Raw genomic sequence first — 26568 nt, forward strand, 5'->3', positions numbered from 1 at the left:
GAGGCAGGGTCTCGTGGGCAGAGCTGGACAAGTCGTGAGGGCGCCCAGGGGGCTCTCAATCAGGCACCCCCGTCAGGGATTCTACTAAAACCAGACATAAGTTCCTAAAAGGACTGAGATCACCAGCGGAAGTTCCCAAGCGTCTACCTTGCTCACCATTGTCTTGTTTTCCCAGTTCCTCAGTCTCGGGAACTGGGTGTTGCAGCTCAGCACCTTCCTCGGGATGGAACGGGTGTAGGTGGATGGATCGGTTTACAAAGACTTGTTTAAGAGAAGTTTCAGTGTTCTTTTGCTTTTTAGGGCTTTCATTTGTCAGGAAAATGTTTCCCAGATTTTTGTAGTTGTGGTGTTGGTTTCTGTCTCTTGTTTTGCTTTCGCTTTTATTTTGTGGCTTTGTCATCCAAACAGCTTCCTGGGAGGCCTATTTCCGTGGTTGAAAAGTTTGCTAAAATAAACCCCTGGTTCTTTGGGCCTGGACGGATGTTGCACATTCCCTCTCCGGGCAGAGCCCCACTTCCCACGCCCCCACCCGCCGGACCAGGCTTTGAAGCTCCTCCAGCCGCAGGGGAGGCAGAGGAAGCGCCCTTCGAAGTGCCTGCTTGCAGGGAAAAGCCGTCAGCCCCCTCTGAAGGGGGCCCGCCCTGCAGCGTCTGCGCCTCAGGTGGGAAGCTGCAGAGTTCTCCCGGGACTCAGCCCCCGGTGCCTGCGGGGAGGCCCTCCCTGCTCTTCGGAGGCGCTTCCTGGAACCTCCTCCCAACTGAACTTGCACTCGGGGCACCAGGCCAATCGAGGCCTGGGCGGCTGCACCCGCACTCTGGCAGCACGCCCCACGCCCCACACGGGCCACCGTGGTCACTTCTCTGGCCCGTGGGGTGACTTTGCACCGAGAACCCCACTCAGCCTCTCCTGCCGTCAGGCATGCAGTGTGTCGCTAGTTTGTGAAGTGCTTCCCAGAGCTCGTTTTCTTCTCTGAGGACCTCGTGTACGAACGCTCAGCACACAGCGAGGCCAACAGATGGTTCCTCACTCCCTAAACGTCCTCTCTTTAGCGAGAACTCGCAGAGGAGGAGCCCCTGAAGAGCAGCACATTTTATGACTGGATTCAGGGGACTGGCTGAGCTTTTTCTACGACAGAACCACCCGCTTTGCCCCACGCGCCCTCCACCTCCGTTTCCTAAACGCTCTGGGGCCACGGCCAGTGCAGCCTGGAGGTGGGGCTGGAGGAGCCCCTGTCTGTCAGCTGCTCATGGCCGCGTGCAGAGGGACCCTCGGGAAACAGGGTGGTGCCCGCAGGTGAGGGTGGGTCCTCAGGAGCCCTCTGGCCAGCGAGTCTTCTCTGGAGACGGCGTGCCAGGGGACAGGACCGGACAGGAAGGCTCAGAGCAGCCTCGCCCACCGCCGCAGAGAGTGGAAACAACCAAACATCTACTGGAACGAGATGGACACTTGCCCACATTGCTAGGGGCGGCCCCCCTGGTCCTCCCCAGGGTCCCCACCCCCCCTCTCCCAGCGGGAGGGCTGCAGCGAGGGTCCCAGTCTGAGTGCTCTCCCAGGGCTCCGAGACGACGCCCCGGCCCCCGTCTCAGTAGAGCAGAGGGGAACCCTTACATCCTCAGCGGCCACCCTCCCACATATGCTGCTGCTGCGAGTGCCAGGGGATCCCGCGGGCTGGACTGCAGCGGGCCGGGAGCCCCTCCTCCATTCCGCGAGTCTTCCCTTTGGAGCCGTAAAACACCCGCGACGTGGCGTTAGGTTCTCGCAGTAAACGTTTAGAAAACGCTATGCCCGTCCCCAGCTTTTCTACCCAGAAGTTGTTACCTGCTCCACCCTCGCACCCACGTACACATGCCCACACACACGTGCACACTCGTATACATGCACACACACACACACACACACACACACACACACACACCATTTTCTAATACACACAGACGGCAGCGTTTTAGACACTCTCTGCTGTGCTTTAAAAAACGATCTGAACGTCCTTTGTAGATTGTTCCAGATCAGTACGTAAAGCACTGCTGCTTCTTTCTGAGGCCCGTCTCGTGCTTCGCCGTGCAGCTGTGGCATAATTTAAAGCCGCCGTTAACGGATATTTAGGTGGCCTCCAATCACTTGCTATTTCCTGCAGCGCTGGAATGAATATCACTGTCCAAACATCTTTCTTTACTTACACGTGTGAGCGTATCTTTGAGGTAAATTCTTGGAAATGCTATTCACACGTGGCAGAACTGACAGTCACCCCATCTGATGGATGAGAAGACACAGCCGGACACGCGGACGACCTTCCGAGGGGGTGGGAACCTGCAGCGTGTTTTCGCGGGGCGACCTTTCCGGGGCTCCTCAGGGCTGCTCGCCTCCCCACAGGTCACCTCAGCCTGAAGGGAGCTCCCGGAGCCGCTGCCCTGAGCGTCCCGGGGGGCGGGTGGCCGAGGGAGAGGCAGTGCAGAGTCGGGCTCCAGGAGGGGGCCCCTGGGCGGCGGGCGGCATCGGCCCGGGGCGCCGCGGCCCCGGGGAAGCGGCGGCTCAGCAGCACCAGCTCCCAGACGTTGCTTGGTGGTGACGGTGGCGGCCGGAGGCTGGACAGTGGCGTGAAATCCGGGGTCCCCTGCCTGGAGAAGCCACACAGAGCGCCGCGCTGAGCCTCGGGAGCCTCCCCAACCCCCCTCAGAGAAGTCAGCCGGGGCCGCAGCCAAGATTGTGCTCCCAGCGCAGACACGCCGCCTCCCACCCGCCACCCGCCTAGCCATGCAGCAGCCTGACGCCGCCCGCGCCCTGCCCCACGCCTGCCCGTCTCGGGAGGGGCCGACGGCGCGTGCCACCACACCGTGCGGACTCCTACCCCCGGGACCACCTTCCCGATCCACCTCCCGAGACCACCCTCCCCCTCCCCCATCGGGCCTCTTTCCCCACCTCCTCCCTTGGCGCAGCCTCCCCAGCTCCACGTGAGACCACGCCCCCACTCCTGTTTCCCAGACTTCAGCGGCTCTCATCACCCCTCACATAAGCGCTGGCCCTTAGCACCCGGTGATCTACCCACTGCGAGGGGCTCGGGGTGTGAGGGAGGGCAGTCCAGGGGAGCAGGCCTCACACTCCCTCCGTCCAGCGCAGAGGACCCCCGGCCACGCGCAACCTGACCGCCGGCACAGGACCGTGACCCGCCTGACCCCTTCCCGGGAGAAGCTGAGACCCAGGGACACCGGTGCCCCCGGCCCCCAGCCTGTCCGTTGAGAGGCGCCTGCAGCCGAGCGAGGGCGGGGTGCTGAGAGCCAGGCCACAGCCTGGGCCCGCGCGGGTGGGGGAAGGGCCCCAGCTGGACTTCCGCAGGAGCGCATGCGCGGCTGTGCACGTGCGCGCCGCCTCTCGGGGTGTCCGTCCAGGGGACGCTGTGCAGCTGTGTGACTCGCCGGGGTTACACACGGAGGGCGGAGCCAGGGGCCTCCCGGGTCAGAAAGGACACCGCCTCAGCTCTGAGGACCTGCGCGCCCCCTCACGTCTCTGTGCTGGAGGAGTCGCGGGCCGCGGGCCTGGGGCTGGGGTCCTGGGGGGCAGCGGGGAGGCCCTTCTACGTCTAACACCTGAATGCCAGTCCCGGGTCAGGGCGAGTGGGTGTGTCTGTGCGTCTTTAGGTTTGCGTGTGCGGGGTCCTTATCAGGGTGTCTGGGTGTTTCGCTACGTGTCGTCCCCCCACCACCCGTGTGTGTGCGTGTGCGTGCGCGCGCGCGCTGCCCAGTGCGGGTCCCCCGCCGGCCCCTCCAACCCCCAGAGCTGGCTCTCCTCCACTCCACGCTCGGCCCTGATTCCCCACCCGTGGACGAGGCCCCAGGTGAGGCCAGGCCGGCCCGAGCTGCCCTGCCGGCTGCGGGAGGGACGGCGGGCTCTAGCGTCTCCCCGGGGCCCCAGTTTCCTCAGCCTGGACGTGGTGCGTTCGTGTGTGGACCAGGTGGAAGGCCGGATGGTGCGGCCCGCAGGCAGCGCCGGTGACATCCGGCCTGAGACTCACCCTCTGACTGGGATGGACCTCGTGGGCACCAACGTCTTCTGCAGGGGCAGCTGCTCCCTCAGCGAGCTGCTCATCTTCGTGACCTCCCAGGGCTGCGGGGGCTCCGCGTTGGTCTCCGTCAGCCAGGAAAACCTACAGGAGCACCTGGCATCTTTGGGGGCTGCAGCCCAGCCATGTGGAACAGCACTTGCTTGCCTGGAACTTTCCATGCTCCAGGCACTGCTCTGAGTGCTTTATAACCATGCTGGGAGGTGGGTATTGCTCTGCCCTTTATGGATGGGGAAACTGAGGCACAGAGAGGTTAAGTGACTTGCCCAAGGTCACACAGCTAGGAAGCAGTGGAGCTGAGATGTCTCGGCCCTGCAGCAGCGGCCCGGCCCCGGGAGCCCCAGGCCCCAGGTGTAAGCCTCCCCTTGTTTCACGTAAGGGCCACTCTGCCACGTGCATGTGCCACACTGGGCCTCACAGGACAGAGTCTGGGGCCTGGCGACAGAACAAGGGTGGAGGTGAGTTGTCCAGCCCAGCCTGCTGCGGGCAGCTGCGGGTCCTCCCACGCCCTCCCAGGCCCCGCCCGCCTGCTCAGCACACGGCCTTCCCTGCCAGCTCCTGAGTGTCCCGGGGCTTTGCAAACTCCTCCCCCGACCCCCCCACCCCCTGCAGCTTATCCCGTCACACCCTCACAGGAGCAGGTGCTGTGAACTGTGAACGGTGACAGGGCCACTGGCCCAAAGGAAGCGGTTGGCCGTGGCTCTGGGGTGCCCGGGGGCCCTGGGCCCCTCTCTGGAGGCCCTCGGCTCACGGTGGGATGGGGGCGAAAGTGAAGCCCGGCCGTCAGGGAGCGCAGAGCTGGTCAGGGAGCTCCCTGTGGACAGAGGACCGCCCCACTCCAGCTGTGCGCCCCAGAGTGCGTTCCTGGGGTGCCTGAGGGGAGGCAGGGCTTGGCCTGGGGTCAGGGGTCAGGGCCTGGGGTCAGGGTCCGGACTCAGGGTCTGGTACCTGTACGGAAAGTTCCTGGCAAACTTCTCCTCGGTCCTGTTCTTACTCTTCTTACCCTGGTGGGAGCCCTTGGGGGCCTTCACGTCCATCGCAGAAGGAGGCTAAGCTGGGGTTCGCCCTTCAGCCACAGCTGGAAGACAGGTGGGAGGAGCCGGTCGGGACCTGGACAGCATGGCTTCCCCGTGACTGACCGCCCGCCGGTGAGCCGGGGCCCCGCCTCAGCACCCTGCTCCAGGACGCTTGCTCTGCTGTGAGGGTGTGTGTGTGTGTGTGTGTGTGTGTGTGTGTGTGTGTGTGTGTGTGTGTGTGTGTGTGTGTGTGTGTGTGTGTGTGTGTATAGAGTGTGTCTGAGCATGTTAGGGCATAGTGTGTACGTGTGCATGTATGTTTGCATGTGTACGAGTGTGTGTGGCTGTACGCGCGCGTGTTTAAGTGTGCGTGCAGCTCTATGCGGTTCTATGCCCTGTGTGGCTCTGTGTCACCCCACGGTCGAGGGGACGCTCGGCTGACCGGCCCCAGGAGGCTCCCAGCTGCTCCCCTGCTGGCAGCCACATCCTCCCTCCACCGCACCCCAGCCGCGGCCACCACGGATCTGCTCCCGTCTGTGTGAGGACGCGGCTGCACGGGCTTGTACGGGTGGGATAGCGCGGCCGGCACCCTTTGGAGACTGGTGTCCTCCTGCCGTTGCAGGGGCTGCAGGGGCTCCCGCCCAGGGCTGAGCTGGACCGGACTGTCACCTACGGGACCCCGGGGCAGTTCCCAGGCTGGAGGCGTTACGAATAAAGCCGCTGCAGATGTTCACGTACGAGTTTCTGTACGAAGATAAGACTTTGTTTCTCTGTTGTAGGCACCTAGGACTGCAGTCCCCAGGCTGATGGAGGCCCATTTTTAGTTTTAAAGGGAACTGCCACATGGTTTTCGAGTCGCTGGGCCATTTTCCCTGCCCAGCAGTTACGAGTGGTTCTCTTTTAAGGCACCCAAGAGTAAAGGGAACCCAAGTCAGGGCTGAGAAGGGCTGGGGTTAAGACCTGACCACTGGGGCCTCACATGCCCCTTGACCCCAGGGGCTGTGCTAATGTGGCTGCACTGTGGTCCCCCCAGCCAGCTCCTCCGCACGTGAGTGACCTTCACAGGCTGATGCCGGCCACCTGCCGGCACCCCGTGCCCCACAGGCGCGGCGGCTCCCAGCATGGGAGGTCCCGAAGCACCTGCCGAGGCCCTGGTTCCAGGTGGGGATCATGTGGATGCCGTCAGCCACCCACGGACGTGCCTGACCTGCGGCGGGTCTGACTGCGCCGGGCCAGACAGGTCCCCGGGAGCCAGTGCCCTGGAAGCAGCCCCGCTGGTGACGCAGGGAGGGGGTGGGGAAGGAGAGCCGGGCTGCCTGGCCCCTTGACCAGGACAGCTCCGGGGCACTCTCCCCACAGCACGGCCCGCGGAGGACCTGGCAGGACTGGGCGGAGTTGCCCACCGTGGGGGCGCCATGTGGAGCGCCCCTTTCCCCCCTTCTCACCTCCCACCCCTGCCGAGCCGCGGGAGCCACTCCCAAGTAAGGCATCTCACAGCGGCACGCATCTGTCCCCCATCGTGGGACTGCCTGAGCCGCCAGGGACCAGGTGGAGAGGGCAAAGGTTGCTCAGGGCCCCCCAGCACCGCGTCTGACCACACACAAGCGCGAGCACACGCGGACATGCGCGCGCGCGCGCGCGCGCGCGCACACACACACACACACACACACACACACACACACACACACACGGGCACGCAGGCGGCCGTCCGGCCCCAGCATCACTCCCCCCACCCCCACCCCTCTGCAGCAGGGCAGCCACTGTCTGCTGGCCCCTCCTTCCCTGTCAGACCTGAAGCTCACCCCCCATCCCAGGCTGGGGCTGCCCACCCAACCCTTCTCTAGTCACAGCAGCTGGGTTTCCATGACAACACTTTGCATGATAATGGATCTCCTGAAATCTGGAGAAAAGCCTCCTGGAAACAAGGCACCCCTTCCCAAGTCTGGGGTCTGGGTCCCCAGGAGGCCGCCGTCCCAGTGGGGATTGGGTTTTCTCTCCTGGGGTCCTGGGGGAGAGGTGGAGGGATGGGCCTGGCTGCTCCCCCGGAGGTCTTCGAGGGCCGCCTGGCGCAGGTGCCCGGGCGTTGTGGCAGAGCGTGCTGGCCGCGAGGCTGGGCGGCCCCACCGGGCACAGAGCACCGGGATGAGGCCACGCAGGAAGCCCTGGCCTGTGAGCCCCGAGCACAGCGTCGCGGAGGCCGGGCCCCAGGCCCCGGGCTCCTGACCCTGACCTGCCGCCGTGTGCGGACGGGGCAGCAACACTCCAGCGCGGGCTAGGGAGCCTTTGCGGCCTCTGACGTGGGGCCAGGATTGTTACGAGGACACCAGGGACGTATCCGTGGCCCTGGCCCCCAGCCCTTTGCTATCAGGTAAAGATTTCAGCGCCCCCCTCCCGAGGAGCCAGGAGAGGGCCCTGGTCCAGGACGGGGCTGGGTCCGCACAGGAGGTGAAGTGTCTGTTAAGCTCCGTGCAGGACCTTGTTCAATGTTGCCATCGGATGGAGGACAAATTACCATCACCCCATTTTCGGGGAAGGAAACTGAGGCTCTAAAAGGCGAACTGCTCTGCCTGCACCCCCCCCTCCGCCAGCACGTGGGGAAGAGGTGGGGTCCGGGCTGTGCCCGGCCCACGTGGCGCAGTCCTGGGGAGGCTGGGCGACGGGACTGCACGCCCACAGGGCCCCGCCTGCAGACCCTCTACGCCCCGGGCCTGGCCCTGCAAACCGCGCCGCCGAGCCTGCGTCCCGCAGGTCAGCAGGGCCCTGCCGGGTCCAGGGCAGCCCTCCGTCCCGCTGCTGCCCCCCAGGCCGTCTTGGGACCGCCCTTCCCAGCCACACAGGCCGCCTCCCCGCTCCCGGCAGCGACCCAGGCAGGGTGTGCATCGCAGGGCCCGGCACCGACCCTGCCCAGGAAGATGCCGACGTGAGGGCCACTGCGCACCCCCCGAAGGCCAGCCCCCCGGCAGGGAGCCTGCAGCCAGAAAGGAGAGGGTGAGCGAGCCCCCCAAGGGGCCGGCTGCTCACCGGGCCGCCTGGACGCCGCCAGAGCCGGGGGAGACGCTGGCTGTGGTCCCGGCTGCCGTGCACCAGGTGAGCACACGACCACGCTGGCCCCTGGGGCCCCAGGGCCCCAGGGCCCAGGCCCACAGGCTCACTGCAGCATCAGAAGCCCCTGAGGTCACAATCAGTGACACTGCAGCCACTAAGCCACGTGGCTTGGAATCCAGCCCGCAGCCCCGCTGGCCAGGGCGTGGCCGTGAGGGCTGGGCTGGCGGGCGTTCCGGCTTCGAGGACCCCTGACGTGAGCGCCCACACCGCACCTACACGTTTGATGGCAGGGCCCCCTAGCCCTCCTTCAGACTAAGCGCGAGAGAAGGCCCAGAAAGAGCGAACAGCTCGCCCTGGCTGCAGAAGAGCTGCTTCTCTGGCTGACCTTGACCGAGCCCTAGCCGCAGCCCAGGAGCCGTTGGGCTGGGCCAGCGCAGGGGAGGACGGTTGCTTAGGGCGCAGCTCCGGGGCCCGCTGCCCCATGGAGGCCCCAGCAGGCTCAGGACCGTCAGGGTCGCCGCTGGACTAGCAACGGCGAGCATCCCGGGCCAGGGCGCCTGCGTCCCAAGTGGGGACTAGAGGACAGGAGGGGGGCAAACGGTGTAAGACGCAAGGCTTCCTCCTGCCCTGACAGCTTAGGCCTTCACCTGCGAGTGAACACGTAGGGAGCGTGTCAGCTGGGGTCCCCGGAGCAGCCCCGAGACGGGGGTACTGGTCGAGGGACCTGCCGAGGGAGGGACGCGGGACAGGGCAGGTCTGAGCTGCCGACTGGTCCCCGGGGAGCCCTGCAGGGACCTCCCCGGAGCTGTTCGTGCCCTGAGGTGGGGGCAGCCTTTCGGCCCGGGCGGTCACGCCTGGCCTGGGGCCTGTGGTGTCCCGTCCCGGGAGAGCAGTGCTGAGTCGGCACCTCACGGCGGTCGGGGGGCAGGAGGGCTGGCCGGGACACCAGCTGGTCCAGAGGTCCGCGCAGGGCCGACCTCGCGGTCACAGAAGAGAGGGAGGGGGGGCGGAGGAGGAGGTCTGCAGAGACGGCCGTGCCGTCAGGAGACTGGGAGGGGGTGGACGGTCCACACGGGTGTCCAGGGCTGTGCAGGAGCCGGACTTCCCAGCAGGCTGTCCACACCCGTAAGCCTGATCCAGGTTCCCCGGACTCTCCTCTGGGCCACGGCGCCTCGGACTACGGCTTCGAAGGAACAGCAGGGGGGCGTCGGCACGGGCTGGGGCCCAACGCGCTGTCGGCCCCTCTGAGCTCACACACTGGCTGGGTCTGTGAAGGGCTGGGCTGGCCGTGGGCGTCCCAGGTGGGAGCCCGGCCTCTGCCCGACTCGCCGTGCCCCCCCCGGGCACACACGACCCTCTCGGAGCCTCCGTGTCTGCATCTCGGGGCTGTGGGCGGGCGGGTGAGAACGTTCCAGGGGCCCCATTGGCATGAGGTCACAGTACGGAGGGGACATGAGCTTTGGTCTGGGAGGTGGCAGACCCACGGGGCCGGGGGGGGGCTGAGTTTCCTCGCTTTTGATGCCCCTCGCCCCCTTTCCAGGCTGATCATAGAGCAGCAGAGCTGGAAGGAGGCCTCTGCTGGTGAGGGCAGCGGGTCCACGCGAGGCCCGCCGGGGCTTCCCAAGGCTGCCACAGATTGTCAGTGAGGAGAGAGGTGACAAGACGCACGCTTTGAAAACGTGGCTCTGGCTCCGTGTGGAGGACACACAGAACGGGGCCGGAGCGGGCGGGCCGGGGGGCCAGCGGGGTAACTGCCACGAGAGACAGTCTGTGGCACCTTGGAGCGAGGTGCTAAGAGAACGGAGGGAAGGGGGCGGGCCTGAGAGATGTTCGGGAGATACAACTTACACAGCGTGGTGGCGACGGAGGCCGTGAGGAGCTCACGGAGATGCGGGGTTTCCTTCTTTGCCCCCAGATGGGACTGCACGAAGCCTTGGAGGCAGACCACGAGTCCGGTCCTGGTCAGGTGGAGTCTGACCCTCTGAGACGTCCCTCCACTTAGGCAGTTAAACATCTGGGTCTGAGATTCAGACGGGTGAAGTCTGGCCTTAAGACGGTGGTTCGGGGGTCACGGGGGTATCAACAGTAACTGAAGATACTCATCCGAAGGGGACAGAGTGCGGCAGGAGAAGTTCGGAGGGCGTCAGGCGGACGGTTAAGATGCTCCAACGTGAACCTCTGTCTCTGCCCGTGAACCAGACAGAGACACAGACAGAGAAGACACAGAGAGTGGTGTCACCAAAGCCAGGGGATGACCTGGCTTGAGGGGCACAAGCGGTCACAGCCTTGGTGCTGTGGGTGGGGCTGCGACGTGAGGGCTGAGAAATACTGGGGTCTTGGGGCCGATGCATTCCACACGGAGCTGGTCCTGTGGGGGATGCGCACAGACTGCAGGGGCCGGACCCTGAGGCCGTGTCGTCACATTCCCGTGCCACGTCCCCAAGGCACTCTCCGTCGTACCCTGCAAACTGGATGCATTTACCACCAACAGTTTTTGTGGGTTCTCCAGGATTTTCTGCATATAAGATCATATTATCTGTGAAGACACATCACTTTACTGCTTTTCCAATTTGGATGCCTTGTGTTTCTTTTCCTTGCCGAACTGCTCTCTCTAGAACTTCCAGGACCAGTTGAATGAGCGGCGGGCAAAGGAGGCATCTTTATCTTGTTCCTGATCTCGGGGGAAAAAAGAACTTTCCGTCTCTCAATGCCGAGTATGGTGCGATGTGTAGGTTTTTCATATATGGCTTTATCACGTGGGCTTTTGTCAAGTGCTTTTTTTGCATCAGTTGAGATGATCATGTGGGTTTTACCCATCACTCTAGTAACGTGGTGTATTGCGTTGGCTGATTTCCTTATTATGAAACACCCTTGCACCCTGGGAATAAAACTCACTCGGTATATAATCCTTTAAAGATGCTGTTGAATTTACTTTGCTATTATTTTGTTGAGAATTTTTTTTTTTTTTTTTTTTTTTTTGCGGTACGCGGGCCTCTCACTGCCGTGGCCTCTCCCGTTGCGGAGCACAGGCTCCGGACGCGCAGGCGCAGCGGCCACGGCGCACGGGCCCAGCCGCTCCGCGGCACGTGGGATCCTCCCGGACCGGGGCACGAACCCGCGTCCCCCGCATCGGCAGGCGGACTCTCAACCACTGCGCCACCAGGGAAGCCCTTGTTGAGAATTTTTGCGTCTATCGTCACCAGGGATATTGGTCTGTAGTTTTCTTTTCTTGTAGTGTCTTTGTCTGGCTTTGGTGGCGGGGTGATACTGACGCATAGAATGAGTTAGGAAGTGCTCTCTCTTCTTCAGTTTTTTGGGAAGATTCTGAGAGGGACTGGTGTTAATGTTTCTTTAATGGTTGGTAGAATTACACCACTGAAGCCATCTGGTCTTGGGCTTTTTTTGCTGTTGGTTTGTTTGTTTCTTTAAACCAACTTTACATACAATGAAATGCGTTTTAAAAACTGTGGTAAAATACACGTAAGATCAAAATCACCATCGTAACCATTTTTAAGCGTAGCGTTCAGTGCTACTAAGTACCTGCACACCGCTGTACACCCATCAGCACCCTCCATCTCCAGAACGCTCTTCACTTTGCAAAACTAAAACTCTGTCCCCATTAAACAGCCCCTCCCCCTTTCCCTCCCCCAGCCCCTGGGCCCGCCATCCTACTTTACCTCTACGGATTTGACTGCTCTCATGTAAGAGAAATTGTACAATAGCCCCAGTTCTGTCACCGGCTTATGTCCCTTGGCATATAATGTCTACAAGGTTCGTCCATGCTGATGAAATTCATGTCGGGATTTTCTTCCTTTTTAAAGCTGAATCATATTTCATTGTATGTGAAGTCCACGTTTTGTTTATCTATTCATCTGTGGATGGATACTTGGGTTTCTTCCACCTTCTGGCTATTGTGAATAATGCTATGAACACGGTGTACAAATACCTCTTGGAGACTCTGCTTTCTTTTGAGTGTATACTCAGAAGTGGAATTGCTAGATCATATGGTGACGCTGTTTTTAATTTTCTGAGGAACTGCCAGACTTTTCCACAGTGGCAGTACCACTTCACACTCCTAATGGCACAGGAGGGTTCCAATTTCTCCACATCCTCACTGACTTTTTTTGAACAAGAGCCACGCTGATGGGCATGAGGTGGTATCTCACGGTGCTTTGATTTGCATTTCTCTGATGACTCGTGGTACTGAGCAGCTCCTCATGTGCTTATCGGCCATTCGTGCACCTGCTTTGGACAAAGGTCTGTTAAAGTCCTTTGCCCATTTTCAAACTTGCTGGTTTGTTTTTATGTTATTGTGTTTTGGAAGTTCTCGATATAGTCTGCATATTTTATTCTGGATTTTCAGATACGTGGCTTGCAAATATTTCCTCTCATTCTGTGGTTTGTCTTTTTACTCTGTAAATACTGTCCTGGTGTCTTTTACTGCAGAAAGCTTTAAATTCTCCTGAAGTCCCATTTGTCCATTTTTTCTCTTGTTACCTGGCCTTTCATCATACACAAGACTCACTGCCAAATCCAATGTCATGAATCTTTTGCCCCATGTTTTCTTCTAAGAGTCTTATAGCTTTTGCTTTTACATTTAAGTCTTTGATCCATTTTCACTTAACGTTTGTATATGATGGTAGGCAAGGATCCAACGTCATTCTTTTACGTGTGGTTCCCCAGCACCATTTGGTGAAAAGATTGTTCCTTTCCCGTGAAGTGGCCTTGGCACCCTTGCTCATATACTGAGGCTCTATTTCAAGGCCCTCTATTCTCTTCCATGGGTCTATAGGTCCCTCTCTGTGCCAGTACCACACTGCTTTGATTGCTGATGACTTGCAGTGAATTTTGAAATTAGGAAGTACGAGATCTCCCTCTTTGTTCCCTTTCATGATTGTTTTGAATATTCAGAGTCCTTTTGATTCCATGTGAATTTTAGGATGGGTTCTTCTATTTCTGCAAAAACCATTGCTGGGATTTTGACAGAATCTGAATCTATAGATTGCTTTGGGCATAACTGACATTGTAACAATATTAAGCTTTTCAACCCAGAAATGTGGGATGTCTTTCCACGTACGTGTGTTCTTTAATCTTTTTCAGCAACATTTTGTACTTTTCACTGTATGACTATTTCATCTCTTGGGTTAATTTAATTCCTATGAATGTTATTCTTTTGGGGGCTATTGTAAATGGAATTATTTTCTTAATTTCCTTTTCAGATTGGTCATTGTTAGTATGTAGAAATTCAACTGATTTTTTGGTGTTGATTTTGAATCCTGCTGTTTGCTGAACTCATGTATTAGCTCTAACAGTTTCTGTGTCTGTGCGTGTGGAATCTTTAGTGTTTTCTACATATAAGATTGTAACATCTGTGCACAGAGATAGTTCTCCTTCTTTCTTTCCAAATTTGGATGCCTTTTCTTTCTTTTTCTTGCCTAACTGATGTGGCTAGAACTTTCAGTAAGTACTATGTTGCACAGCAGCAGCGAAGGGGACATCCTCGTCTTGTTGCTGATATCAGACGAAAGGCTTTCAGTCTTTCACCACTGAGTTAGATGGTAATCGTGGGGTTTTCATATGTGGCTTTTATTATGCAGAGGTAGTTTTCTTCTATTCCTAGGTTGTTCAGTACTTTTTATCAGGAAAGTGTGTTGAATTTTGTATTTCGTCAAACACTTTTTCAGCATCAATTGAGACGATCATGCGGTTTTTCCCCTTCATTCCGCTGACGTGGTGAGCTACACGGACTGATTTCTGCATGTTGAATCATTCTCGCATTCCAGACATAAATCCCCCTTGGTTACCGTGTATGATCCTAGGAGAAAATCTATGTGCGTGAGAAAAGACAATGAATACATACCAATGCTGAGATCACACAGAGAGCAGTATTAGCTGACAAAGATGTTAAAGCAGCTGCTATAAAAATGCTCCAACAAGTAAGAGAAAACACTCTGGAAGCGAGTAGCCCAAATGTAGCTCAAACACAGCTGCTTGCATTGCACGCTGTTCAGCTGCCCCCCAGCCCACATCCAGGAAAAATCAGCAACACTTCCTGTTCCCACCTCAGTTACAGCAATCGCTCCACCCGCCTCTCTTGCTTTTGCCTCGCCGGTAGAAAGGCGAGTCTGTGACCGGATCCTGCGTGCGTTGCTCTGGGCGCCCGATCCCCGCCCCAGCCCCGCCCACAGATGATGCTCCCCGACTGGTCCCTGGCTTAGAGCTTCTTTTAAAACGTACGCCCAGCTGTTCTGGCCACAGAAGCGGGCGGCCAGCGTACGGCCCAGGAGAGCACTGCCGCCTGGAACCCTCAACTTGGTGTTGGGGGGGGATCTGCTCCCAAGAAAACAAGGTTCCAAAAGGACCCCCGGGTGGGCCTCCCACCTCAGGGGCCTCGTAGATGCTGACCGGTGTGCACACTCAGAAGGAATCTCCTAACGTCACCGGTTCACTTACTGAACCCGACTGTAAGGAAACCGACTGGGAACAGAACCACTTAAAGCGTTTTAAATTACGTTTCCCATAATACAGTATTGAGAACTTTTTAATATTATCTTAAGATCAACATGAGAAGGCCAAGCATCTCTCTCTGACGTGAGATATTCTGCTCAGTCCAGTGACACCAAGAGGGGAGCGGCCAGGCGGTCACTGTCGGGAACCAGAAGAGGGCGAGGCGGCCTGCCGGCGGCTGCACACGTGCCCACAGGAGGAGACGGCGCACTAGCGCTCTGCGGCAGCTACGGGGGCGTCCCAGACGCCCATGCATCGAAGATGCCCACTTTATAGTCCGTTTCATAAACGAAAATATTTCCGTGGGCTCAACAAAGCAAGGGGATAAAAACACTGCAACCAGGAACATCGACTTAGATGAGTCGTGTGATTAAAAGGTCTGTAGGGGGAGCTGATGGGGAAGAGATCAGTCCTGGCTCACCTGGCGGCTCCGAGCTAAGACGCCAAGGACGCAGCGTGGCTGCCCCTCCGTCAGCCAGGCGGGTGGGCGGCATGGCTGCTGTCCCGCCTCCTTGTCCCCACGCTGTCCCCGGGCTTACCCGAGCGCACGCCGTCTCCACAGAAGCGGGAGCCGGACAAGGAAAGCGACAGCAGCGGCTTGGCCTCAGCGGCCCTTCTGCGTGATGTCCAGCCCCGGTGACTTCGTGATCTCCAAGGTGGTGAACACCTGCCCCCGGGAAGGAAACAACACGAATTCACACTGAGCTGTCGGTACCTGGGCTCCGCTCTAAGAAAACACGTGCCGAATGCGACATCGACATCATCCTTTAAGGCATACAAAGCACTTATTAATATAAAATTTGTCTACTGACAACAGGCTTTATCACAGTTTTCCAAACCACACCGAGTCCGTGTCTACCAGCTCCTGTGTCCGTACCTGTGCACACGTGGGGTGGATCCCAATGGCGTCGCCCAGCAGCTGCTTTGTGAGCCCACATTTCATGGCGGCTGCAAATCCTTGGGTGATCTCACCGGCCTTCGGTCCAAGGATGTGAAATCCTATCACCCGATCCTTCCAAAAGGAAGCCAGTAGGTTAAGGATCTGAATAGGAAACTGACAGCAACTCCCACAGAAGAACACCTCTCACGCTGAACTGAGCAGAGAACACCACCATGAAGCCATGCCCTGCGAGAACCTGTTAGGGGAGCCAGTAAACGCATGTCCCGTGTTAACATGCACTCGGATTTACGGGAACGAGCAATTAACCTGCTGCACGAAGGAGTCTGTTAGTATGAGGGACATTTCTGCATTACACTGAGATAGCGCCAAACGACAACACCACAAATCCCAACCAACAGCCAGGGCTGGCATAAGTCTAAGTTCTGAGGCCGCAGACACAGGGCACGCGGCTCTGCTCCACGTCGTTCACTGGGATTTTGCCAGTCCTGTTACGTTTGGAAAGAAAAAAGATACTACGACCGACACTGCACTGCTGGACACGGGCGCCTGTCCAGGAAAAGGCTGATTCAGAGAGAAAGACCCCGCTAAGCGCTCGGGCAACTCTGTCATCAAGTGCCTGTGGGCTCAAACGACGGGGGCACCTGCGGCTCCTGAAGAAATGCCCTTCTGGCTGAAAAACCAGGCCCACTTTCTGGGTGCCAAAGTATCTCTAGATTCCCCCAGAGTCAAACCCATAGCTTTGAAATTTTTCTCTCTGCCTGATCAAGAACATACAAATTCATTCTAAATCACAGAAGTTAGGTGAATACATTCCCACAATTTAAAAAAAATAACTGTTTAATGCGTGAGATATTTAAGGAAACCATGAAGAGTTATCAATTGACTAATGAAAAAATTGATAATACAGAGCTGGCACAGTACTTATAAAGTAAATTTAAAGCACCAAAACTTTGCATGTTAGTAATTAGATAACAGTCTCCAGGAGGTGATGTGTAGAAACGCCGTGCCCCGTGCAGTGCTGGGTGGTGACGCCCGGGACTCACTTCTCATTGACTTTGACACCAATCTTCTCCAGCCCGATTTTCTTTGTACAGGAGTCATGACCAATTGCTAACAAAACCTACATTTAGAGAGAAGGCAAAAACAAATGATCTATATCAGGAATGACACAGGGAACATCTCTATGGATCCTTCAGACATTAAAAGGATAGTAACAGAATGTTATGAACACCCTATGCCAATAAATTCGACAGTTTAGACGAAATGGATTCCTTGAAAGACAGAATTTACCAAACTTGCACCCACACAAGTCAAGAAAAATCCATCCTAAAATTCATATAGAATCTCAAAAGAGCCCTGAATATCTGAAAAATTCTTGATAAAGAAGAACAAAGCTGGAGGTCTCACACTTCCTGATTTCAAAAATTGCTACAAAGCTACAGTAACCAAAACAGTGCGGTTCTGGCATAAAGACAGACATGAAGAGCAGCAGAAGAAAATAGAGAGCCAAGAAATAAAGCCTTACATATAAGGTCAAATAACTTTTGACAATGGTGTCAAGACCATTCAATGGGGAAATGACAGTCTTTTCAAAAAATGGAGCCGAGAAAACTGGATATCCATATGCAAAAGAATGAAGTTGGACCCTTACCTAACACCATATACAAAAATCAACTTGGGCTTCCCTGGTGGCGCAGTGGTTGAAAGTCCACCTGCCAATGCACGGGATACGGGTTCGTGCCCCAGTCTGGGAAGATCCCACATGCTGCGGAACGGCTAGGCCCGTGAGCCATGGCCTCTGAGCCCACGCATCCGGAGCCTATGCTCCGCAATGGGAGAGGCCACAACAGTGAGAGGCCCGCGTACCACCAAAAAAAAAAAAAAAAAAAAAAAATCAACTCAAAATGGATTAAAGACTTAAATGTAAGAGCTAAAACTATAAAACTCCTAGAAGAAAGCAGAGGACAAAAGCTCTATGGCATTGAATTTGGTGGTATTTTGCATATGGAACCAAAGGAATAGGCAGCAAAAGAAAACAGAGAAATTGGACCTCATGAAAGTTAAAAATTTTGTGCATTAAAGGACACTATCAACTGAGTAAACAGGCCAACTCCAGAATTGGAGACATATTTCAAATCATATATCTGATAAGGGATTAACATATAGAATATATAGACAACTAAAACTAAACAAAACAAGAAAAACCTCAATTTAAAAACTGACAAAGTACTTGAATAGACAGTTCTCCAAAAGAGATACTGTCCATTAATAAATGGTCAATAATCATGTGAAAAGATATTCAACATCATTCATCATTAGAGAAACGCAAATCAAACCACAATGAGATACTGCTTCACACCCATTAGGATAACTATTATCAAAACAAAAACAGTATAAAAAACAGAAAATAACAAGTGTTGGCCAGGATGTGGAGAAACTGGAACCTTTGTGCACTGCTGGTGGGAATTTAAAATACTATCGCCCCTTTGGAAAACAGTATGGTGGTTACTCAAAAAATTAAAGATATATAGAAATACCATATGAGCCAGCAATTCCCCCTCTGGGTATAAGCCCAAAAGAATTGAAAAGAGACCCAAAAAGATATTTGTACACCCATGTTCACAGCAGCAATATTCACAGTAGCCAAAAGGTGGAAGTGACCCAATTGTTCACTGATGGATGAATGGATAAAGAAAATATGGTCTATACAGACAGTGGACTAGTATTCAGCCTGAAAAAGAAAGAGAACTGTGACCCATACTACAACACAGCTGAACTCTGAGGACATTAGACTAAATGAAATCAGTCACTCAGAAAATGACAAGTACTGTACGATTCCCTTTATATGAGGTCCCTAGAGGAGTCAGATTCCTAAGACAGGAAGCAGATGGTGTGGCCCGGGGCTGGGGGGGATGGGGAGTGACTGTTTAATGGGGACGGAGTGCCAGCTGGGGAAGACGAGAAAAGTTCCGGGGTCGGCGGCTGGTGATGGCTGCACAGCGACGTGAACGTGCTTGGTGCCGCTGAACTTAAAATGGTTAGAACGGTAAACCTTATGTCACGTGTATGTTAGTACAGAACAAAAAAGCTCACCAATTACGTTTTGAATCCACAGATGTATGAATTAAGGGTTGGGGAAAACATGGCTTGCAGTTAGCGTGGGGAAGGGGCTAAAAAATGAGGGCGTGTTTTTCACTATTTCCTTTGGCCCATGGTCTTGCATGTGGCTCACAGGAACTTCCCGCCTGGTCAGGTGCCTGCACGTCCAGCCCACTCCTCACACTGTTGCCAGGTGCCAGGTCACAGGTCAGACCCTTTCACTCCTCACAAGTCTGACATCATGAAGTCCGCACTTACCAGCACGCATTTTTACATCTCAGTACTGCTGAGAAACTGAAGTTTGGCCACTTGCCACTCTACTCTCCCGATTCCCTTTCATACACCCTGTGTTCAGCCCCGCTATTTTCATGGCATCATCTCCTACCTTTGCTTATAGGAACTCCTCAGCTAGACTTAAACATCACGTCCTTAATTTTTCTGATCCCCACAGAAGCAGCTGTTTTTGTCTCTCATTCCCACAGCACCTGTCTCGCACACGCGTTTCTTTGGGTACCTGAGAACTGGCTGCTTACAGCTCCATTAGACAACGAGTTCTCGGGAGGCAAGGCCACAGTTTATTCATTTCTGCAGCCCCAAACACTAAGCACCCAGTAACACTTGCTGAATGACATTAGCAGCCCAATAAAGGAACAAACCTCTCTACCTGACTCTGCACAGGTAGGGATATGGAATACGATGTCCAGTCTGGGTGACACATTTAAGCAGTTCATGGTCAAACTACTGCAGAATCCATTTAGTGAAGGGTCACATGTAAAGACAAATGACATAAACACATGAAAAGCTTGGACAGAAAAGAAAAACACTCAGGGAAAATACTGAAATATCTGCCATTCAAGTAGAAGCCAGATTCTTAATTCTGTGCAGTGGAGCAATCGCCTCCAAAAGTGAGTACGTGTTCCAGGGAGACAGATTTGGGCTCGAGTTTTAAAAAAATTCCAGTAAACAGAGCTGTCCAATTATGTAACAGGACTCAAAGAAGCGGCCACGTTGTTGGAAGGGGTGACGCGCACAGAACAGAAAATCTCCTGTGCTAAGATTTTCTGTGTCAGCAAGGGTTTGACCAGAACAATCTAGGGCTGTTTATTCACTCAACTCACTTACCTGCCTCATACTACTCTAGGCCCCAGTGACACAGCAGTGGCCAGGCACAGTTCTCACTTCTTGGCCCTTTTATAAGCTCCAAAGGACTATTCAAATACATAGAGAAAGAAGACGGAGGCTACAAAGAGACCAACACATATGTTAGAACCTGACAGGCGATGAGGGAGCATTCAAACCACCGTGGAAAGAATGGACTCTCCAAAAAATGAAGCAGGGACAACTGACAAGTTATAAAGGAAAAAATGAACTGGATCCCCACACATCCTCAGCTTCAAGTCCTGGTGGAATTAAAGAAGGGGGGTGTGAAAAGCACACTCTCAAACTTTCAGGAGCTAATACAGGCGAGTATCTTTATGACCTCAGAGTGGAAACAGATTTCTTAAATAAGACGTAAAAAGCACAAACCAGAAAAGAAAAAGTGTGAGGGAGTCAACCATGATGTCAAACTTCCAAACTTCAGTTAACCAAAAGATCCCAAAAAGAGAGTAAAAAGAAAAGCCAAATCTGGGTGATTTTCCAATACATATCACCCGAGGACTAGTATCCAAAACACATAAAGGACGCCTATAAATCAGTAACAATAAATAAATAAAACAACCTAATAGAGAAATAAGCAAAATACCTGAACGTTTTGCAGAAGCGGGAACTCAAATGACCCGTAAACACATGAAAAGATGTTCAACGTTGTCAGGGAAATGAAAAGCTAAAGCCACGATGAAATACCATCTCATAAATGCCAGAAAGGCAGTAATTAAATATATCAACTGTTGGCAAGGATGAAGAGCAATGGAACTGCTAATACCCTGCCAGTGGCAGGGTAAGTGGTATGACCACGTGCAAACATTTTGGTATCACCTCGTTAAGGAAGAAATCATGCTTCCTCCGTGGGCCAGCCGTTCAGCTTCAAAATGCCTACACTAAAACAGCGAGTCTTGTGTACGTGCACCGGGCCATACCGTAAGAATAGGCATAACCGTCTTGTATTGAAGAGCAAAATACCAGAAACAGCAGAACTGATAGGAAGAGTACAGTGATGAAAATTAACAAACCCAGTTACAGGTACTAACATGCATCAATCTCTAAAACATAACTGTTGAAGGCAAAAAGTGCAGGATACAAATGCATGATTCTACTTAACATAAAGTAACAAAACAAGCCAAAAGGAACAAAGTACGGTTTAATGATACATATGTTTGGCGGCAAAACTGTAAGGAAAAGCAAGGAATTCTGGCTACTGGACACCCGGGGTGGCGCGGAGGGGTATGAACCAGGGGGATCAGGAGGCTCCTGCCCGAGTGTGATCTTCCTGGACAAACTGTAAGGTGCACGTGTGAGATACACGTTTGCCTGAACAACGTATAAGTCAACGGAAGTCTGAAAATAAGATTGAAAATCATAATTTCACGCACCTATCCCAACAGCTTATGCTTGTGCATCTTTCGCGTGTTATTTCGACTCTCAAAACGTGAAGGATAGCTCAAATATGCAAAGTGCCATCATACAGATGGGTCTGTCTTCCAGAGGATCACTGCTCAAACTCACAACACGGGTGCAGTGAGGGGCCGCGTGCAGTCCGGCCCAAACTGCCGCTGGGGCGCCAAGAGGATCAGGGGAACGCGGTCGGGACGGGACCAGATACGGCCTCTCCCCGCTGCTCTCCTCCCAGGACAGGACCCGTGAGACTTTTTCCCTCCGGATCCCCAGCCCACGTCCACCAGGCTCGCGGCCAGGGCAGGACACCGGCTCTCGCCCGCAGGCCCGTCCGGAGGCAGAAGGCAGGACCGCGTGGCCCAGCCGAGGACGGCAGGGCCGGTGTAGCCTTCCGGACCGGGTCCGCGGGCGAGGGCGGAACGGACGGGCCCGAGGCCCGGGGAGCGGGCGGGCACGGACCACCGGACCCGGGCAGGGGTGGGGGGCCGCGGAGGAGACGGACCAGTGGGCCCGGAAGCCCCTGCCCTCCTACCCGCGCACTGTGGGGACAGTAGCTCTAGCTGAAGATGACCGCTCGGTGGCTCTCGATGAGGCCCAGCAGGCGGCGCCAAAGATCCTCGCGGGCCGCGGAAGACAGGCGGCTGGTCCCGGGGGTGGACAGGTGGGCCCGGCGCCCGGGCGGCGACTGCGGCACGGATACGCCGCGGACATTGCCCAGTCGGCGGTGGGGGCGGCGCCGCTCGTCGGTCCCTGGGACGTCCGCGCCAGGGTCGCGGTGTCACTCCCGGTTGGGCCGGGCCTGCCCGGAGAGGAGACACCGGTTCCGGGAGAGCGGACGGATGTTAGGAAGGGACCGCAGAGTGCCGCCCACGACCTGCAACTGCCGCTCGCCCCGCCCCGGCTCCGCCCCGCCCCGGCTCCGCCCCGCCCCGGCTCCGCCCCGCCCCGGCTCCGCCCCGCCCCGGCTCCGCCCCGCCCCGGCTCCGCCCCGCCCCGGCGCATGCGAACTAGGTCTCTGCCCGGCCTCTGTGGGAACTCGCCTGCCCTTCGCAAAGGGCGGGTGCCAAGCTGTATGGTCTTGCTATCCCAACGTTGGTACGCGCACCGCGGGACCGCCCAGTCTCCGTGTGATCTCCCAGGGGTGACCCCTGTGGAGGACTGACTTCCACTCTTACTTCCACCCCACAAACCCCTTTAGGCCACCTTAAAAATAGATATATGGTCTTCAGTGAGGATGGATGTCTCAGTCTTTGGAAAGAGTGAATGAATAAAACCATCTTTAGGAAAGATGGCTATTTTTAAAAGCTTATATCCAGCAAAGTAAATAAAAATACTACTGTGTTTCTTATCGCTACGAAGTTTTTAAAGGAATTTCCTAGGTCGCTACCCTTCAGTCCCCACTGCATAGACTTCTCGAGGCACTGCTAAAAAAGGGACCCTGAAGTCATCTGTGCCAGAACAGGAATCCTGTATCCATCATTTCGGTGGCTGGGTGGGGGGATCTCAGGGCTAACTTGCTCACCATGACTTACAGCCCCCTGCAGCGGTAGGATGAATGTATTAAACCCCAATAAAGAGAGACATTCAACCACAAGACCAGCAGGCGTGGCCTGGTCCCTCTCAGGGGTCATCTCCTGACACCTTGTGGTTCACGGTGCTTCAGACACCCTGGCTTTCTCCCTGTGCCTCAGTTATGTCAAACACAGTCCCACATTAGGGTCTTTGCATTTTGTTTACTCAGCCTAGATGTTCTCCCTCATCCAGCAAATCTAGCTTTTTCTAGGGGACGGTATGAGAGGGAGATGCCCGAGGTCATTTCTCAGGCAGGCCGAGGTCAGTCCAGGTCTCCTGCTGACCATTCACTCACAGCCCCTTGCAGGTTCCTTTCTAAGTATCACCTACCTTATTGCGGAATTGGCTTTATGGCTACAAATACGATAGGAAGGAGAAAGGGCTGCCCACAGCTTCCACTTAGGTTTATTGTCCTCAACGCCCTTGTGCCAAATTTGTTATCTACTTGGCCCCGAGGATGCCTCTAACCTTAGTTTTCAAAGTTTAAGAGTTTCACAGTCAGGCCTCCTTACGATGAACCATCCCGAATCATCCCGTCCCCTCCCCGTCCTCAGCCTCCGGTTCTCTCCTTGGCCAGAGGCTGGGTCATTGAGACAAAGGATAACACATTTCTTTCTGCTTCGCGGGTTTTCCTTTGTATCCTGTCCATGGCCTTACATCTAGTTGATCCATCCAAGCTTCACTGGTGGGCCTTTCAGAACCATGACACTGTCTTTAGGAACCTGTATATTAATTAAGCTCTGAAAAAGCACAGGCTCTGAAGCCAGACAGCCTGGCTCAGAATCCCAGCCCCACTGCTTCCTAGTCAGTGGTCTGAGACAACAGTCATAGGATGAGACTAATACCAGTTCCCACCTCAAAGGGTTGATGTGAATTTACAAGAGTTAATACACATAAAGTGCTTGAGACAGCATCTGGCACCTGGTAAGCACACAATCAGCACACGTGTGAAGTTTCATTATTTACTTCTCCCAACAGCCCCAGAAAGGAGAGATCATTGTCTCCAACTCACAGGTGAGACAGCTAAGGATGGGGGTGAGAACAGGATCTTCCCAAGGCCACACGGATGTCAGAGGAGGGACAGACTCGGGTCCCGGGCCCCTCTCTCTGGGGTACTGCCTTCTCCAGAATCAGCACTGCAATTCCCTTCAATTCCCTTTATTACGTAAGCCAGCTCGAGTTATGGTTTTAGTTACTTGCAATAAAAAGCATCTTAACAAATAAAAATATTTCAGCTGTGCTTTGTGACCACCTAGAGGGGTGGGATAGGGAGGGTGGGAGGGAGGGAGACGCAGGAGGGAAGAGATCTGGGAACATATGTATATGTATAACTGATTCACTTTGTTGTAAAGCAGAAACTAACACACCATTGTAGAACAGTTATACTCCAATAAAGATGTTAAAGAAATATTTCAGGATTATGATGTTAGGTGCAGAAAAATTCATGACATAATTTTTTAATGGAGTATATATTTTTATCATAAAATATCCTTCTTTGTCCTTGTTAACTCTTCAGTCATTAAATTCTATTTTTTCCAAATATTACTGTGGCCAAAGCTACTTTCTTTTGTTGGTACTTATATACATATCATTTTCTATCCTTTAATTTTCAACATATATTTGTCTTTTTCTTCCATATTTGCCTCCTGGGGCAGGAAACAGCCTAATTAATCACCGCTTATCCCTTGTAAGTTCTTAATTCATTGAAGTCAGATTCGAGAAATCAGATGATAGAGCCGAGAAGACATTGACACAGAAACTAGATTAGTGCCTGCCTCGGGCTGGGCAGCAGGGGAGAAAATAGGGAGGCATAGGGAGTGATGGCTAAGGGTTATAGGATATTTTTTGAGAAAAAAATGTTCTAAAATTGTGGCAATGGATCCATAACTCTGTGACTATACTAAAAGCCTTTGAATTTACACTTTAAATGGGTGCATTTCATGGCATGTGAATTAAGTTATTGAATAAATAAAACAAGAAACAATTAGAAAACTAGAACTCTTAGAAATTTGATGTATTGTTGCCAAAGCTTATTTATATATAAAAATATTGTACACAATATAAATGATTATGTATATTATATATATGTATGATATAAATTATATATAATATAAAATTACATAATTATTATCTACACTTATATATTACTATGTATACGCACATGTCTATGTATAAGAAAATTTCCCACAATATGGCACAATAAAGAGGCAGAAAATATGAAAGAAGATAGGAAACCAAAAAAGTAAATCCATGAGGTTACAATGTCTGTCCAATAGAAGCTCCAAAAATATAGACAGAGAAAACGGGACCGAAATAGGAAACTAATAATAATAGGAGACAACTTCCCAGCACATGAGCCTTCAGGCCAGAAGGGCCCTCTGAGTGCCCAGCATAAAGGATCAAAAAGGCCCACATGACAGCAGCACAGAATTTCAGAATATCAAGAATAATGGAAATATCCTACGAGCTTCCAAAAAAGGTGGGTGCAGGGGGGGATGCATTTGGCATCAGATGCCTCACCAGTAACTCTGGGTGCTGGGGGGAAAAGGAACATCACCTCTAAATTTGTGAGGAACATTAATTTTGCACCTAGACATCTAGAACAAGCCAATGTTTAAAGGCAAAGTAAAGGTGTTTTCAGATATGGAAGGACTCAGGATGTTGACCCTGCACAGAGCACTTCTCAAGAAGTTATTTGAGGCTCCCCTTCACCCAAATGAGGAGCTAATCCTTGAAGAAATGCTCCAGGAGGAAAAGCTGAGTCCACCCTAGGAGGTTAGTGAATGGAAGCCGTTGCAGGAAGCCAATCCGCCATCTCACACAGCAGTTGTTTCAAAGAGAAGGAGGAAAATGTTCAGGAAAAAAACGGAGACTGGGCAGCAGCCCCCTGCTGCCCCGCAGTGCAGAGGGCTCACCAGCCCGGCCTCCGCGGACCCCCAGTGTTTGTAAAGTTTCCTTAGTGGGAGGCTGCTTTCCTATCACCGAGCCCCAGAGGGCAGAGTGGGGGAATAATCCAGAGACGTGGCTACCCAGCTGGGTGAGCTTGAGTGGGTCCAGGATGGGCAGAAAAATAAAAGCAGTGGGTGTGTCAGTTAGCTGTTGCTGTGTAAGGAACCTTCCTTCATCAACAACCCTCACTGTTGCCCGTGATCTGAGGGGACAGGGCTCTGCCCTTCTGAGCTGGGCTCTGCAGGGCTTGCTGCCGTGTCAGCTGTGAGTCAGCCCTGAGTCAATGTGCGGCCTCGCTCCTCTCCGTGCAGCTTCCTAGCACATCCGGAGATTCAGCTGGGACAGCTGCGTGACTCGTCCTGCAGCAGGCAGGCCCAGGGATCTCTGAGAGACAGGAAGCATGCAAGGCCTCCGGAGGCCTGGGCTGGGAACCAGAACATCTTCTCTTTTGCGACTTCCTGTCGACCAAAGGGCCAGAGGGAGGTACCCCGTCCTCCTTGTGACAGGACAGGCTGCAGTCCCATCACCGAGGACATGCACACAGGGAGGGGACAAAACCGGGGCTTCTTTGGCCAACAGTCTCCCATGGGATTTCAGAAGGTAGCAGAAGGGGACCTCTCTTTCTCGGTGGGCTCTCTTTTCCTTTCCCCTATGCACGGGGAGCGAATGGACCATTTCCTCGGGCGGCACTCTGTCTGTTCTGAGTCGTTCAGACTTTGCTGTGCTTCTTTCCCTCTTTTCCGCACGTGGAGGAGCCTTTGGTCAGCCCGGCACGGCTCCCCTGAGCCAAGGGACCCACCAGAGTGGGATTCAGGTCCCGCTGGAGCAGAGACTCACTCTCCCCTCCCAGGCATGGAGGTAGCAGAGGGTCA

General features: G+C 54.4%; 1 protein-coding gene and 1 long non-coding RNA gene across 2 annotated transcripts; both read right to left on the bottom strand.

Annotated features, from left to right (window-relative positions):
* Nucleotides 1-1943: 1943 nt before the first annotated feature.
* On the bottom strand, nt 1944-11076 carry C10H3orf22 (chromosome 10 C3orf22 homolog). Its single transcript, XM_059078148.2, is given in 5 exon segments — nt 1944-2500; nt 2503-2615; nt 4007-4138; nt 5003-5132; nt 9964-11076. Coding segments are annotated over 4 exon segments (615 nt in total). The 5' UTR covers nt 5092-5132; nt 9964-11076; the 3' UTR covers nt 1944-2219.
* A 2879-nt stretch (nt 11077-13955) lies between these two features.
* On the bottom strand, nt 13956-22074 carry LOC136794946 (uncharacterized). The gene is made up of 4 exons (XR_010842410.1): nt 21154-22074; nt 16567-16643; nt 15500-15634; nt 13956-15387 (listed from the first exon to the last, which is right to left on the bottom strand). It is a non-coding gene; the product is annotated as an uncharacterized lncRNA (long non-coding RNA).
* Between the last annotated feature and the right edge of the window lie 4494 nt (nt 22075-26568).

This window comes from Kogia breviceps, chromosome 10, assembly GCF_026419965.1.
Source record: "Kogia breviceps isolate mKogBre1 chromosome 10, mKogBre1 haplotype 1, whole genome shotgun sequence".
Taxonomy (NCBI): domain Eukaryota; kingdom Metazoa; phylum Chordata; class Mammalia; order Artiodactyla; family Physeteridae; genus Kogia; species Kogia breviceps.